General features: G+C 44.4%; 2 protein-coding genes across 2 annotated transcripts in view; one reads left to right on the top strand and one right to left on the bottom strand.

The window, feature by feature from the left end:
• Positions 1 to 1,128, bottom strand: part of LOC110509817 (glycogen synthase kinase-3 beta) — a 28,460-nt gene extending 27,332 nt beyond the window's left edge. Inside the window, exon 1 of the mRNA XM_036941570.1 lies at positions 688 to 1,128. Coding sequence (XP_036797465.1) covers positions 688 to 862 — 175 coding nt within the window. The 5' untranslated portion in view covers positions 863 to 1,128. The remainder of the gene's footprint in view (positions 1 to 687) is intronic.
• Positions 1,129 to 2,162: 1,034 nt separating this feature from the next.
• On the top strand, positions 2,163 to 12,301 carry LOC110509793 (zinc finger protein 574). The gene is made up of 8 exons (XM_021590907.2): positions 2,163 to 2,443; positions 7,257 to 7,829; positions 7,994 to 8,160; positions 8,307 to 8,402; positions 8,494 to 9,281; positions 9,468 to 9,603; positions 9,783 to 11,330; positions 11,462 to 12,301. Exons 2-8 carry the CDS (start codon positions 7,538 to 7,540, stop codon positions 11,633 to 11,635), a joined length of 3,201 nt encoding a protein of 1,066 aa, XP_021446582.2. The 5' UTR covers positions 2,163 to 2,443; positions 7,257 to 7,537; the 3' UTR covers positions 11,636 to 12,301.
• Positions 12,302 to 17,002: the final 4,701 nt, after the last annotated feature.

Below are 17,002 nucleotides of genomic sequence, written 5' to 3'. Positions count from 1 at the left end.
CAGACCTTTGACACAGCTGGCTAATTCTATTCCTGCCTTGGACAAGCTAACCAAACCAGCACGTAAATCGTTCTTGAACAAGTTAGCTAAATTCAAAGCCAATTGGTCAGGGTCACGTTAAGCCATGTCGTATAAATTCCCAATATTTGACGATATGTGAACTTCGTTTCCCTAAATAGCATATATAGCTGTTAGCTAAGTTACCTGTCTAACGTTAGCTAGCTAACTAAGCAACCAGCTACATAACTTTCAATGCTAATAGCTAAGATTACAGGCTAACTAGCTAAATGAGGACGACGGTCAACCTCGTTTGATTTCACCTAGGTAGGTAACGTTACCGTTGATGCCCGGTTTCCAATCTGGCTTCCAACTAAAAATATCACCGACATTTGGTTCCATTCTATTTTCACCAATTTCTCCCCCGTTTCTAACATCGTATAGACGTTTCGCCTCAAATGCTATTCTAGTTAACGTTAGCTAGATTTGCCACAATCAAAGCCCGGCTTGATCCCACTATCCCTTCTACAAAAACATACATAGCCTAGCCAGCTAGCTAGGTTTGCTTCTAGAAATGATAACATCGACAGTTTTATCAATTTTTTTAGTTAGATACTTCGTTTAAATTACCAGTACACACATATATATATCCCGATCCCTTCGTTTTTTTGTTCAATTAGCTATACTCACGGGCTAGTTTCAAATTTCCGAAGCCAGTCGAGCTGCTCCCTGTGGCCTGTGAAGCCCCAGATTTTCCTGCAGAAATCCCTCCGGTAACAGACGATCCGGCGGCGGCTGAAACGGCTCCGGGAGCCCCTGGAGGCTCAGCAAACGAGCTGGTCCTGGGCCGCCCGCTGCCGCTCATATCTATGTGCGCTAAAGCCGGGGCAGGGGAAAAGTCTGTTGCGATTTAAAGCCAAGCAGGCACAGAGTTGACCTATCCTTTCTAAAGTAGTCGTTACAAATTTAACTGCATTGGTAGCATATCGTTTTAGCTAGCTTGTACGTCTCCCCCTTTCTTCTTCGCTTGGCACAGTGGTTGGACTTGACGCACAGCAACGCGCTGGCTGATAGCACTGCTTCATGGGTAACGAAGTTTTGATGGTAGATCCAACTGGGGTGTATCCATTACACCAATTCTGTTGCAAACGTTTCTTTCACGAAAACAACGGAACGACACAGGGCGGAGCCTACCTGAATTTGGCCAATAGAAACTGTCGCTTCGTTGCAACATGCAACAGTTTGCAACTGTTTGGACTAATGATTACACCCCAAAGTGCACTTGTGGAGCTTAGTGGTTACAAACGGTAGAAGTATACAAATAAAGATAATATATTTCGTCTTCTAATAGAAAATACACACCAAAGACAGCTTATTCATAGTGCTTCTTATTGTGCTTGTCTTGACCATTTGTAATGCTCCCCAATGAATGATGAGTGAAGAAATGACTGGTCTAAAATGTAATTTGCATTTAAATATATATATATATTTTTAACTAGGCATTAAGGAGTTGAAAATGTAGAGCAGTGCTTCCCAACCTTTTTTGGTTACTGTATCATAAACGGAATATTACCCTTGGTTGTGAACCACTGACGTAGAGATGGGGCTCAACAATAGCATAAATACATTTCAATCAAGAGACAGACATACACACAAAGATAGAGAAAATAGCAGACCAAGTTGACCATCTTGGCATAAAAAGAGATTTGAAAATCAAAAAATATAGCAGGTTCACATGATGTTATCACCAGAAGAATGGAGAGTGGATTCTTCTCACTGCCTGGTGGGCAAGCACCTTTAGCCACTCTAGTCTTCATTCAGACAGCTAAGAAGTTGGAGTAGAGGTGAGTGTCAGCCTGTGGCAATTCAAGAACAAGTTATAGAAGTCATTTTATTGTTGTTTCAGATTGCAGGGTTAGCAAACACTGTACATATTCTCATTATGGTGATATTAATATAGCATAACAATGATCCATTATTCAACGTTTCCATTATTTAAAGTTTAAACAAACAGGATCAGATGAGCGCGGTTTTAAAAAAAATGTAAAACAGGTCTAAAGTAGATAACATTTTTAAAAAAAATGACAAACCATACCGACATGGCGACAGTAAACTCCCACTACCGCAAATAAACAGTACGTTTTTTGTGAAAATGCCCTAAAGACCGCTTGATGACTGACAGGGAATGTATCCAATCACTTCCTTCCTAAGTCACAAGGCCAGAGCGCAAGGCAGCAGAGCGTGCCGACAACAGGGGGATGATCCGAGGACAAACGATGTTTTTCTTGCACCGAAATGTTTCTCTGCCAGACGATTCACGATTTGAAATGCGTACTGTCAAATCAGTGCATTAATTCACTTATAGCCGGAACGGAGAGTGCATTGTTGCTTCTGCGGAGCTTTGTGACTACCTCACGAGGGATTGTCCAACGACAGTAGATGAGAGGTAAGATTCTTTGAACGGGAGGGGAAGGAAGGGCCTGTCGTGTCTACCGGAGACCTGCGGGGAAAAGTGCATAGCGCCGCCTGACGACCGCCTTGAGCCGGGGAACCACAGTCAGGAGACAGCGGTGCCTCCGAAGAGGTCTCGGATATCGGAGAGAGCGCCGCCAACAGCTCGCCACATGAATGATAACACACAGGAAGCAATGTTACAAGCTATCATGCAGCACTGTGACTTGTATAAACTTGTATAAACTAAATGTCATGAATTATATGCCATATTTGAGTAGAAAAAATTAATCTAATAATACACGTCCCTGTTAACTATTAACACATCCCGCCTACATGCAGTTAGCTTCTGCCGCTTATTGCAGCTTCTAATTAGCGTGTAGCTAGCTATCAGCTCTATTTTCTATGACGATTTTATGGAACCATGCAATAGCTACAGGGCAATTCCATGTTAACGGAATTACGCTGAGACTCAAATTTTTCACTTTAAAATGTATGCTAAACAAAAACATTTACTGGAACGAGTGTAGATGCAAAGTTCGTTAACAGAATTACAGAAAATCTATTTTGGTTATTGAACTACAGTAAGTGAAGTAACAGAATTACGGTAACGAAATTACATCATCGGTCCCTGATATGTACTACACAGAAATGCATAATTTATGGATATGAATTAGAGGTCGATGACTATGATTTTTCAACGCCGATACCGATTATTGGAGGACCAAAAAAAGCCAATACCGATTAATCTGACAATTTTTTTATATTTATTTTAATTTTATTTATTTGTAAAAATGACAATTACAACAATACTGAATGAACACTTATTTTAATATGATACTTAATATAATACATCAATAAAATCAATTTAGCCTCAAATAAATAATGAAACATGTTCAATTTGGTTTAAATAATGCAAAAAGAAAGTGTTGGAGAAGAAAGTAAAAGTGCAATATGTGCCATGTAAGAAAGCTAACGTTTCAGTTCCTTGCTCAGAACATGAGAACATATGAAAGCTGGTGGTTACTTTTAACATGAGTCTTCAATATTCACAGGTAAGAAGTTTTAGGTTGCAGTTATTATAGGAATGAAAGGACTATTTCTCTCTACGATTTGTATTTCATATACCTTTGACTATTGGATGTTCTTATAGGCACTTTAGTATTGCCAGTGTAACAGTATAGCTTCCATCCCTCTCCTCGCCTCTACCTGGGCTCGAACCAGGAACACATTGACAACAGCCACCCTCGAAGCCGCGTTACCCATGCAGAGCAAGGGGAACAACTACTCCAAGTCTCAGAGCGAGTGACGTTTGAAACGCTATTAGCGCGCACCCCGCTAAATAACTAGCCATTTCACATCGGTTACACCAGCCTAATCTCGGGAGTTGATAGGCTTGAAGTCATAAACAGCTCAATGTTTGAAGCATTGTGAAGAGCTGCTGGCAAAACGCACGAAAGTTCTGTTTGAATGAATTCTTACGAGCCTGCTGGTGCCTACCATCGCTCAGTCAGACTGCTTTATTAAATAATAGACTTAATTATAACATAACACACACAAATACGAGCCTTAGGTCAGTAATATGGTCGAATCTGGAAACTATAATTTCGTAAACAAAACATTTATTCTTTCAGTGAAATACGGAACCGTTCTGTATTTTATCTAATCCATAAGTGTAAATATTGCTGTTACATTGCACAACCTTTCGGACAAATTAGTTCGCAATGAGCCAGGCGGCCCAAACTGTTGCATATACACTGACTCTGTGTGCAATGAATGCAAGAGAAGTGACACAATTTCACCTGGTTAATATTGCTTGTTAACCTTTCTTTTAGCTAAATATGCAGGTTTAAAAATATATACTTCTGTGTATTGATTTTAAGAAAGGCATTGATGTTTATGGTTAGGTACATGTTGGAGCAACGACAGTGCTTTTTCGTGAATGCGCACCGCATTGATTATATGCAACGCAGGACACGCTAGATAAACTAGTAATATCATCAACCATGTGTAGTTAGCTAGTGATTATTATTGATTGTTTTTTTCTAAGATAAGTTTAATGCTAGCTAGCAACTTACCTTGGCTTCTTACTGCATTCGCGTAACAGGCAGGCTCCTCGTAAGGCAGGTGGTTAGAGCATTGGACTAGTTAACCGTAAGGTTGCAAGATTGAATCCCTGAGCTGACAAGGTTCAAATCTGTCGTTCTGCCCCTGAACAAGGCAGTTAACCCACCGTTCCTAGGCCGTCATTGAAAATAAGAATGTGTTCTTAATAAATCCTTTTGTGACTAGGGGGCAGTATTTTCATTTTTGTGCCCGTAGTAAACAGGATATTTTGTCAGGACAAGATGCTAGAATATGCATATACTTGACAGCTTAGGATAGAAAACACTCTAAAGTTTCCAAAACTGTAAAGATATTGTCTGTGAGTATAACAGAACTGATGTTGCAGGCGAAAGCCTGAGAAAAATCCAATCTGGAAGTGCCTCATGTTTTGAAAGCGCTGCGTTCCAATGCGTCCCTATTGAGCAGTGAATGGGCTATCAACCAGATTACTTTTTCTCCGTATTCCCCAAGGTGTCTACAGCATTGTGACGTAGTTTTATGAATTTATGTTGAAGAATACCCGTAAGTGGCTACATTGCGCAAGTGGTCACCTGATGCTCCCAGAGAGATTCTCGCGTAAAATACAGAGGTAGGACCGATTGGAATAAAGCTAATTGTCCCGGTGGATATATTATCGAATAGATATTTGAAAAACACCTTGAGGATTTATTATAAACAATGTTTGCCATGTTTCTGTCGATATTATGGAGCTAATTTGGAATATTTTTCGTGACTGCAATTTCCGGCCGATTTCTCAGCCAAACGTGAAGAACAAACGGAGCTATTTCGCCTACAAAAATATTATGTTTTGAAAAAAGGAACATTGGCTATCTAACTGGGAGTCTCGTGAGTGAAAACATCCGAAGCTCATCAAAGGTAAACGATTTAATTTGATTGCTTTTCTGATTTCTGTGACCAAGTTACCTGCTGCTAGCTGGACAAAATGCTATGCTAGGCTATCGATAAACTTACACAAATGCTTGTCTAGCTTTGGCTGTAAAGCATATTTTGAAAATCTGAGATGACAGGGTGATTAACAAAAGGCTAAACTGTGTCTCAATATATTTCACTTGTGATTTTCATGAATAGCAATATTTTCTAGGAATATTTATGTCCGTTGTGTTATGCTAATTAGAGTCAGTCGATGATTACGCTCCCTCGTGCGGGATGGGGAGTCACTAGAGGTTCTTAACTGACTTGCCTCGTCAAATAAAGTTGTAAAAAATAAAATAAAAATCGGCATCCAAAAATACCGATTTCCGATTGTTATGAAAACTTGAAATCGGCCCTAATTAATCGTCCATTCCGATTTAATCGGTCGACCTCTAATATGAATGTCATTTTCTTTATATGATTCATCCTGAATAGGTACACAAAGGTATAAATATGCAATATCATCCTTTGCATATATGGGTATCATTCTACACACTGACTATTATTCGAATGAGCTCCGCCCACAAACAAGACCAAATCTGAACCAATCATAAACGTCTTTGTTTCACAAGTTTGGACATTACAATAGAGCACAGTAATGTACTGTACTCTATTGTAATGTCCAAACTTGTGAAACATAGACGTTTATGATTGGTTCAGATTTGGTCCGGTCACCAATCATGGACGTCTGTGTTTGGGTCAAATCACTGGCCCCCAAAATGACGTATGTGGACGTTGACATTTCAACTACATTTCAACGTCCATGGACTTCCGGTGCTCAGTGGGTGTGGATGCTGGTTACAGTTTTAGTAAATGGAAAGAGAGGGGGCTCTTGGGTAGTCATCAGTAAGAACCGGGAGAGGTGATATTAACTAGAGAGAGAAGAGGGAGAGGTTGTCCAGACTGTTTTCACACTCTCGCGTTGACCACCAGACAACAGAAAGAGACAAACAGTTATGAGCTGAACATAACAGTATGCCAGTGGAAGGGAGGACATTATGATTTGATTTCTCATTGTGTTCAATTCAATTGCTGTAATTCCGTTACTGTTTTTTCTGTAATTATGTTACCAATTTACCAACGAGTTATAATCACTAAATTATTCAGAAACTGTAAAAAACCCAAACTAATTGGTAGGTCTACCTTGTTGCTTCTGTGAACTTTCATTGTCATCTTAAAGATATGTGGTTTTTGGTAACGGAATTACAAGGCACAAGGCAGTGTTTTAAGAAGGCAACCTACATTTTAGTTTTGGAGAAATTATTTGTTGTTTACCTAAATATTACTTCAACATGATTGTGTTTTGATGTCTTTCTAATCGCTTTTTTAATAAGGCTTATCTGGTAAATCTAAGACCTCTTTCCATCCTTTTGACCAGAAAACGAAGCAATTACTAGAAACATTTATCTATGACTTCATTTGACACTCATTTTGATATATTTTTTGTTATTCATTTTAATTGTATTTATTTAACCCTTAGATGACTGAGAACACATTCTCATTTACAGCAACGACCTGGGATTTGTTACAGGGGAGAAGAGGGGCGATGAGTGAGCCAGTTGGAAGCTGGGGATGATTAGGTGGCCATGATTGTATGAGGGCCACATTGAGATATGCGCCTATCAACATCACATGTTGGTGCTCATGGCTCCTTTTACATGGAAATGACCTACATCATTGTAAACTAAAATAATGTCTATGGGCCAGTTGGGGATTGGGACAGGTGTTACCAAATAGCTGACAGACTACCGTATTTTGCTTTTTTTCAGGCTCCCTCCCTGTTGTCCTGACATCACAGAACATCATAGTGAGAGACCTGAGGAAAGAGGCTAGCTACTTTACAAATCATTGTTACTGGTTCAAGCCCTAAAACTCACAACACACTGTTTGCTCACTAACAGACATCAGTCTTCAGTTCAACAATCGAGGCACACTTGTATCAAGATCGTAACACAGAGCTGTAACTCAGACCAGGACAGGAGCCTTTTTATCATTCTTTGAATTGTGCTGACCAACACACACGGTCCTAAAAAACCGCCTTGCAGTAGTCATGGATGACCAGCAGGAGGACCCAGAGGGCATGTACGACGTGCAGCACCAGTACATGTGCAGCGAGTGCCACCAGCTCTTCAACACCCTAGAAGAAGTGCTGATGCACCAGCAGATCCACACAGGGCAGGAGGGAGAAGAGGGGGAGGCCATGGCCATCCAGGGCATCTCAGAGTACGGGGACAGCCAGTATCAGTGCCTGGAGTGTGGTGCCCTCCTCAGGAACCCAGATGAACTGCTACTGCACCAGGAGCTGCACATGAGAGAGGCAGGGTTGGAGACAGAGGACCATGGTGAGAGGGAGGGGATGGTGGAGGACAGGAAAGGGTGGATATGTGTCTTGAGGAGGGGGGTTGAAGGTGGTGGTTTGTTTCAAGGATGAAAGGCAGAGGTTGTTTGAATGTAGAGGGGCTAGATAGCGAGACTCGCCTGCTGAACGTTGTGTTGTGTTCCCCAGAACTGTGTGAGGTGTTAGAGACAGACGAGGCAGGGACAGAGGGCCAGGTGTCGGGGCCTGTCCAGTACCAGTGTCTAGACTGCCTGGCCCTGTTTGACTCTCCAGAGGTGTGGCTGGCCCACAGACAGACCCACAGCAAGAGCAGCACACACAGTGCCACAGAGACTGTGAGTATTAAATACCAACACATTTCATCAGAAAACCCTTCATCAAATGGCTTACAGGCTGGCGTTCTTTTGCGCAAAAGCAGACAGGCAGAATTAGGTGTTTCCTTTCTTGGCTCAAACTTCCTCCCCCCTCATCTCTCTCCCAGGAGTATGTGTTGCAGCCCGATGGTACTGTGACACCCTTGGTCAGTGTTCAGAACTTTGTCTTGAGTGAACAACAAGCTGGGGAGATCTTAGCACAGGTACTGTACACACTTCATGTCAAAAAGCTTTTTAAAACCAGTAACCAGTTATTCTCACTCAAACATGATCATGTCTGTGCCCCCCTCTCAGGTCCTGGCCCAACAACAACAACATCAGTCTGCCCCCCAGCCCTCGACCCCCTCCCGGGCCACCTTCCCACCCCCCGTCTCCCCCCTTCCCGGCTCGGCCACCATGCGTCTCCAGATCTGCAGTGCCCAGGCCCTGGCCGATGGATCCAGTACCCCCGGGCTACGGCGCGCCAAGCTGCTGCCCCCTCTGCTCACTCCTCTAGGGGTGGGCTCGGTAGGAAAGCTAGGGGTTCCAGAGAACGGCCTCCAGAGACTGGAGGTGGCGCTGTCTGCTGTCCGGGAGGAGAAAGAGCAGCAGGGGGAGGTGGTGATCTTCCACCCCTATGAGTGCTCCGAGTGTGCCCTCCTCTTCCAGACCCCAGAGGACTTCCTGCAACACCAGGGGGAGCACTTCCTGGCCCAGGAGAAGGAGAGTGGTGAGGACGGGGTGATGATGGGATACGAGGAGGACAGAGGGAGGGAGGAGGAGAGAGAGGAGGAGAATGGGGGGAGGGTGGCAGAGGAGAGGGGGAAGGGAACAGGGAGACGCGCCCTGGCTAAAAGATCTAGAAACACACCCCTATGCCTGCACTGCAGCCAATGCCAGCGTACCTTCACATCAGCCAATCGGCTGGCGGCACACAGGCGCGTGCACGAGCATGGCACATACGAGTGCCGGGAGTGCGACAAGGTGTTTAAGAAGGCGATGTCACTGCAGACACACATGCGCTCTCACTCCGGGGAGGCTCGGTATCTGTGTGTGGACTGTGGTCACGGCTTCAACACAGAGATGACCCTCATCATACACAGGTAGGTGCCTGACAAGACATCATGTTCACATCATGAACCATCACAATCCCCAATGTTTTCCTGTCTATTGCTTTTTGAATGCTATTCTATTGAAGGCTCTGAGACAAATCTTCTCTTCTCTTTTTATATCCGCCTCTCCCTACTTCTCTCTTCATCCCTCACATCATCCCTCACTCCGTCCTGTAGGAAGTCTCACACAGCAGAGCCGCTCCACAGGTGTGAGCACTGTGCCAAGACCTTCACCAATATGACCAAGTTCCTGTACCACCGTAGAACACACACCACCAAAGCAGCCACCACTACACCTACCCCCGTCGTCCTGGTAACCACGTTTTCTTTTTAAAAATGGTAATATTGTTCTTATAGTTCCAAATTCTAACTTGAGAAATGTTTTGCGCAATTCATCAATGAGAAATGTATGCAGATGTTTTGTTTCTCTAGTTAAATTCAGTCCCATACCGGTCAATGTATGAGTATGTGTTTTGACGATGTCCTGTGCAGGTCCCAGCGGCCCCCAGGAGGATGTCCCTGTCAGCCCTGTCCATCCTTCAGAGAGCCCGGGCCCTGAGGGAGAGGGGTGAGGGCAGCCCCATGGAGGGGGACGAGGAGAACCTGATGGCCCCCCTTACTGAGGCTGAGATGGAGATAGGCGAGTCGGGGGAGGACACTGCCTCCAGCTCCCTGAACAGGGCAGAGGGAGGAAAGGAGAACGGGGTGGATGTGGAGGGGACACCAGGGGGCAGTGGAGAGTCCCAACCGGGAGAACATACTGCTGATCCTGGTTCCTCTACTGACCCTAACCCCTCTGGTCCAGCTGGCCCCCGGGGAGCGTTCCCCTGCCCCTCCTGCCCTGAAGCTTTCCCCTCCCTGCTCCGCTTGGTCAAACACCGCCATACGGCCCACGTCTCCGAGCGACACTTCAAGTGCTCCGTGTGCACCAAGACCTTCAAGAAGCAGATGCACCTACGCAACCACCTGCGCACACACACCGGCGAGCGGCCCTTCCAGTGCTCAGACTGCGGAAAAACCTTCTCGTCCCTGGCCAACCTGTCTCGCCACAACCTCACGCACTCTGGCGTGCGCCCCTACCGCTGCGACATCTGCCACCGGACATTCACCCAGTCATCCAACCTCCGGCAGCACCGCCTACTCCATGCCAACCTCCCTCCCTGGCCCTGCCCGGACTGCCCCGCCACCTTCGTACGGCCGGCCAAGCTAGCCGCCCACCGCTACACTGTTCACCCGGGGGCCCCGGCCCCGTTCTCCTGCCCCCAATGCCAGGCTGGCTTCCTGCACAGGAGGAAGAGAGACCACCACTGTCAGGAGGTCCACCCCACTGAGGCCCAGGCAGACAGAGAGAGTGGGTTAGAGAGCCAGCCCCAAGTGTACCCTGACGGGGAGCCCCTCTCAGAGCCCTCCACCTCAGAAGACACCGGGACCACCAGCATCATGAGAGGGGGCCTGGACTGCACTGTGTGTGGGAAGAAGCTCAACTCTGCAGCCAACTGGCGTCTGCATCAGCTGAGCCACGGCCTGGTTCCTGGTCGGTCCTGTGGTGGTGCAGTGGCCAGGGGTAAATCCCACCAGTGCCTAACCTGCGGTAAGCTGTTTGTCTCCTCCTCTGGCGTGACCTTGCATCAGCGCATCCACACAGGAGAGCGCCCCTTCCCCTGCAACCTGTGTGGCAAGCGCTTCCGTCAGAACACGCACCTGCGAGAGCACCTGCGCACACACACAGGGGAGCGGCCGTTCCGCTGCGAAATATGTGACAAGGGCTTTGTCCAGAGCATGCACCTGGCGGAGCACCGGCGGACGCACACGGGGGAGCGCCCCCACGCCTGTCTGGTGTGCGGCAAGGCCTTCAAGTCCTTCTCCAACCTGCGGAACCACAGGAAGACCCACGCACGCCAGCAGAGGCAGGAGGAGGCGGCCGCAGCACAGGTTGCCATGGAGACCAGCGCCGCCGTGGCGCTAGTGGAGGCATCCCAGGTGGAACTGGCCAATGGGCAGCCTCAGCTGTTCCACATACAGACGTCGACCCAACAGCAGGTGAGGGCGAGGGGCTGACGGGGTCTGTGTGCGGCCTCTGAAGGTGTGTTAGTCTGTAAAATTGTCAAAATATGTTGTTCACATATGTTTTTCTCTCACATCCTCCATACAATGCTTCCTTTTCTATCCAGACTCAGGGTACTCCCACCATCATGTGTAATGAGTTTGGGGAGACCATCGCCATCATAGAGACCAGTGAGGGAGGAACCCTACCCCTGGCTGAGGCTATAGAGATCTACCACACAGCCCTGGAGAGCAGTCTGAGGATGGACTCCATCTCTGTAGACAGTCTACAGCTCATCTAAAGGCCAGACAGAGACAACTCAGAACCATGACCGGACCATCAGATAACCCTCACACGACGATCTAGATGTTCTGAGGGTCAAAGAGACACGACTCGGAACTATCACAGAACTGTCATAGAACCATCAAACAAGCCTCAAATATGTATCTACAGCTACCGAGAGCCAGTGAGAGGCTCAACTATTGGAGAACCATGACATAACTACCTGTGTGGGCTGTGGGAGTGTACTGACTCTTGACTGGCAGAGAGCATGTTTTACTGACTGTTATCCTATTGGGGTGAATGTATGGGGAGCAGTAGAAGATTAAACTGTGATCTAGTGAACTACAGCAGTGTAGGAACACTGGTCTGGTTGTCATTGTTGAGTACAAAAATGATTGTCTAAAATTGCAGCAGGCAGGACAACAGTAGGTGTTCATTCACTCCTCCAGACCAAATGTGTTACGATCTCATGTTCAGAAAGACAAGACAGAGCCGGTCAGTGGTGGTGGAGAGGTAGTGACAGACGTGAATCGAGGGCCATTTCCTGTGTTTGTCATGTTCTTGACTGCCCATGGATGTTCATTCAGTGCTTGTCTGTAATATGTGATTTTTACTTTGAAAACAATGACTGTTTCTCTTTTTGCTGTAAATAGATAAATGAATGATTAAATGATATTTGATAATATGCTATGACTGTTTTGTTATGTGACTGTGTGTGTGTTACTGTGTCTTGTGATTGGGGTTGATACTGGACCCCATTCACCCTCCTTTTGAAGAACGGATCAAGCCCAGGGAAAATTAACATACAGTGGGGCAAAAAAGTATTTAGTCAGCCACCAATTGTGCATGTTCTCCCACTTAAAAAGATGAGAGGCCTGTAATTTTCATCATAGGTACACTTCAACTATGACAGACAAAATGAGAAGAAAAAAAATCTTGAAAATCACATTTGTAGGATTTTTTAAGAATTTATTTGCAAATTATGGTGGAAAATAAGTATTTGGTCATCTACAAACAAGCAAGATTTCTGGCTCTCACAGATCTGTAACTTCTTCTTTAAGAGGCTCCTCTGTCCTCCACTCGTTACCTGTATTAATGGAACCTGTTTGAACTTGTTATCAGTATAAAATACACCTGTCCACAACTTCAAACAGTCACACTCCAAACTCCACTATGGCCAAGACCAAAGAGCTGTCAAAGGACACCAGAAACAAAATTGTAGACCTGCACCAGACTGGGAAGACTGAATCTGCAATAGGTAAGCAGCTTGGTTTGAAGAAATCAACTGTGGGAGCAATTATTAGGAAATGGAAGACTTACAAGACCACTGATAATCTCCCTCGATCTGGGGCTCCACGCAAGATCTCACCCCGTGGGGTCAAAATGATCACAAGAAAGGTGAGCAGAAATCCCAGAACCACACGGGGAGACCTAGTGAATGACCTGCAGAGAGCTGGGACCAAAGTAACAAAGCCTACCATCAGTAACACACTACGCTGCAGTGCCAGACTTGTCCCCCTGCTTAAGCCAGTACATGTCTAGGCCCGTCTGAAGTTTGCTAGAGAGCATTTGGATGATCCAGAAGAAGATTGGGAGAATGTCATATGGTCAGATGAAACCAAAATAGAACTTTTTGGTAAAAACTCAACTCGTCGTGTTTGGAGGACAAAGAATGCTGAGTTGCATCCAAAGAACACCATACCTACTGTGAAGCATGGGGGTGGAAACATCATGCTCTGGGGATGTTTTTCTGCAAAGGGACCAGGACGTCTGATCCGTGTAAAGGAAAGAATGAATGGGGCCATGTATCGTGAGATTTTGAGTGAAAACCTCATTCCATCAGCAAGGGCATTGAAGATGAAACGTGGCTGGGTCTTTCAGCATGACAATGATCCCAAACACACCGCGCGGGCAACGAAGGAGTGGCTTCGTAAGAAGCATTTCAATGTCCTGGAGTGGCCTAGCCAGTCTCCAGATCTCAACCCCATAGAAAATCTTTGGAGGCAGTTGAAAGTCCGTGTTGCCCAGCAACAGCCCCAAAACATCACTGCTCTAGAGGAGATCTGCATGGAGGAATGGGCCAAAATACCAGAAACAGTGTGTAAAAGCCTTGTGAAGACTTACAGAAAACGTTTGACCTCTGTCATTGCCAACAAAGGGTAAATAATGAAGTATTGAGAAACTTTTGTTATTGACCAAATACTTATTTTCCACCATAATTTGCAAATAAATTAATTAAAAATCGTACAATGTGATTTTTCTGGATTTTTTTTCCCTCATTTTGTCTGTCATAGTTGAAGTGTATCTATGATGAAAATTACAGGCCTCTCATCTTTTTAAGTGGGAGAACTTGCACAATTGGTGGCAGACTAAATAATTTGCCCCACTGTAAGGGCAAGCACACACACTTTATATTGTTTTAAGTGCAGTATTCTCCTTTCTTCTCAATAAACGTCTATATAAAAAATGTATATCTTTGCTTGTTCTAGCATTCTCCAAAATGACTAAACTGTATATATGCAGTTGAAGTCAGAAGTTTACATACACCTTAGCCAAATACATTTAAACTCAGTTTTTCAAAATTCCTGACAAAAATAACTGTCTTAGGTAAGTTAGGATCTCCACTTTATTTTATGAATGTGAAATGTCAGAATAATAGTAGAGAGAATGATTTATTTCAGCTTTTATTTCTTTCATCACATTCCCAGTGGGTCACAAGTTTACATACACTCAATTAGTATTTGGTAGCATTGCCTTTAAAATTGTTTAACTTGGGTCAAACGATTCGAGTAGCCTTCCACAAGCTTCCCACAATAAATTGTATGAATTTTGGCCCATCCCTCCTGACAGAGCTGGTGTAACTGAGTCAGCTTTGTAAGCATCCTTGCTCGCACACACTTTTTCAGTTCTGCGCACATGTTTTCTATAGATTGAGGTCAGGGCTTTGTGATGGCCACACCTATACCTTGACTTTGTTGTCCTTAAGCCATTTTGCCACAACTTTGGAAGTATGCTTGGGGTCATTGTCCATTTGGAAGACCCATTTGCAACCAAGCTTTTATTTCCTGACTGATGTTGCTTCAATATATCCACATAATTTTCCTCATGATGCTATCTATTTTGTGAAGTGCATCAGTCCCTCCTGCAGCAAAGTACCCCCACAACATGATGCTGCCACCCTCGTGCTTCAAGGTTGTGATGGTGTTCTTCAGCTTGCAAGCGTTTTCCTCCAAACATAACAATGGCCATTATGGCCAAACGGTTCTATTTGTGTTTCATCAGACCAGTGGACATTTCTCCAAAAAGTATGATCTTTGTCCCCATGTGCAGTTGCAAAGTGTAGTCTGGCCTTTTTATGGCAGTTTTGGAGCAGTGGCTTCTTCCTTGCTGAGCGGCCTTTCAGGTTGTCGATATAGGACTTGTTTCACTGTGGATATAGATACTTTTGTACCTGTTTCGTCCAGCATCTTCACAAGGTCCTTCGCTATTGTTATGGGATTGATTTGCACTTTTCGCACCAAAGTACGTTCATCTCTAGAAGACAGAACGCATCTCCTTCCTGAGCGGTATGACGGCTGCGTGGTCCCATGGTGTTTATACTTGCATACTATTGTTTGTACAGATGAACGTGGTACCTTCAGGCGTTTGGAAATTGCTCCCAAGGATGAACCAGACTTGTGGAGGTCTACACTTTTGTTTCTGGGGTCTTGGCTGATTTTTATTTTATTTTCCCATGATGTCAAGCAAAGAGGCACTCAGTTTGAAGGTAGGCCTTGAAATACATCCACACGTACACCTCCAATTGACTCAAATTATGTAAATTAGCCTATCAGAAGCTTCTAAAGCCATGACATCATTTTCTGGAATTTTCCAAGCTGTTTAAAGGCAGTCAACTTAGTGTATGTAAACTTCTGACCCCCTGGAATTGTGATACAGTGAATTATATGTTAAAAAATCTGTCTGTAAACAATTGTTGGAAAAATTACTTTTGTCATGCCCAAAGTAACCTAAATGACTTGCCAAAATTATAGTTTGTTAACAAATTTGTGGAGTGGTTGAAAAACAAGTTTTAATGACTCCAACCTAAGTGTATGTAAACGTCCAACTTCAACTGTATATATACACACACACTACCGTTCAAAAGTTTGGGGTCATTTAGAAATGTTATTGTTATTGAAAGAAAAGCTAAAAATGTTGTCCATTAAAATAACATAAAACTGATCAGAAATACAGTGTTAATGTTGTAAATGACTATTGTAGCTGGAAACGGCTGATTTTTAATGGAATATCTTGAGGCCCATTATCAGCAACCATCACTCCTGTGTTCCAATGGCACGTTGTGTTAGTGTTGTTTTTAAAGGCTAATTGATCATTAGAAAACCCTTTTGCAATTATGTTAGCACAGCTGAAAACGTGTTCTAATTAAAGAAGCAATAAAAATGGCCATCTTTAGACTAGCTGAGTATCTCTAGCATCAACATTTGTGGGTTCGATTACAGGCTCAAAATAGCTGGAAACAAATAACTTTCTTCTGAAACTCGTCAGTCTATTCTTGTTCTGAGAAATGAAGGCTATTCAATGCGAGAAATTGCCAAGAAACTGAAGATCTCGTACAACGCTGTGTACTACTCCAGTCACAGAACAGTGCAAACTGGCCCTAACCAGAATAGAAAGAGGAGTGTGAGGCCCCGGTGCACAACTAAGCAAGAGGACAAGTACATTAGAGTGTCTAGTTTGACTCCGGGATACTGGCTTTCTAGGCAGAGTTCCTCTGTCCAGTGTCTGTGTTCTTTTGCCCATCGTAATCTTTAATTTTTATTGGCCAGTCTGAGATATGGCTTTTTCTTTGAAACTCTGCCTAGAAGGCCAGCATCTCAGTCGCCTCTCACTGTTGACGTTGAGACTGGTGTTTTGCGGGTACTATTTAATGAAGCTGCCAGTCTGTTTCTCAAACTAGACACTCTAATGTACTTGTCCTCTTGCTCAGTTGTGCACCGGGGCCTCCCATTCCCCTTTCTATTCTGGTTAGAGCCAGTATGCGCTGTTCTGTGAAGGGAGTAGTACACAGCGATGTATGCGATCTTCAGTTTCTTGGCAATTTCTCGCATGGAATAACCTTCATTTCTCAGAACAAGAATAGACTGACGAGTTTCAGAAGAAAGTTTTTTTGTTTCTGGCCATTTTTCTGAGTGACCCCAAACTTTTGAGTAATCGTGTATATACTGAACAAAAATATAAACGCAATGTAACAATTTCAACAATTTTACTGAGTTGCAGTTCATATGAAGAAATAAATCCATTAGGCCTTAATCTATCGATTTCACATGACTTGTCTAGGGAGCAGCCATGGTAGGACATCGGCCCACCCACTGGGGAGCCATCCCCA

Source organism: Oncorhynchus mykiss, chromosome 2 (genome assembly GCF_013265735.2).
Source record: "Oncorhynchus mykiss isolate Arlee chromosome 2, USDA_OmykA_1.1, whole genome shotgun sequence".
Taxonomy (NCBI): Eukaryota; Metazoa; Chordata; class Actinopteri; order Salmoniformes; family Salmonidae; genus Oncorhynchus; species Oncorhynchus mykiss.
This window is presented reverse-complemented; position numbering and strand designations above follow the sequence as displayed.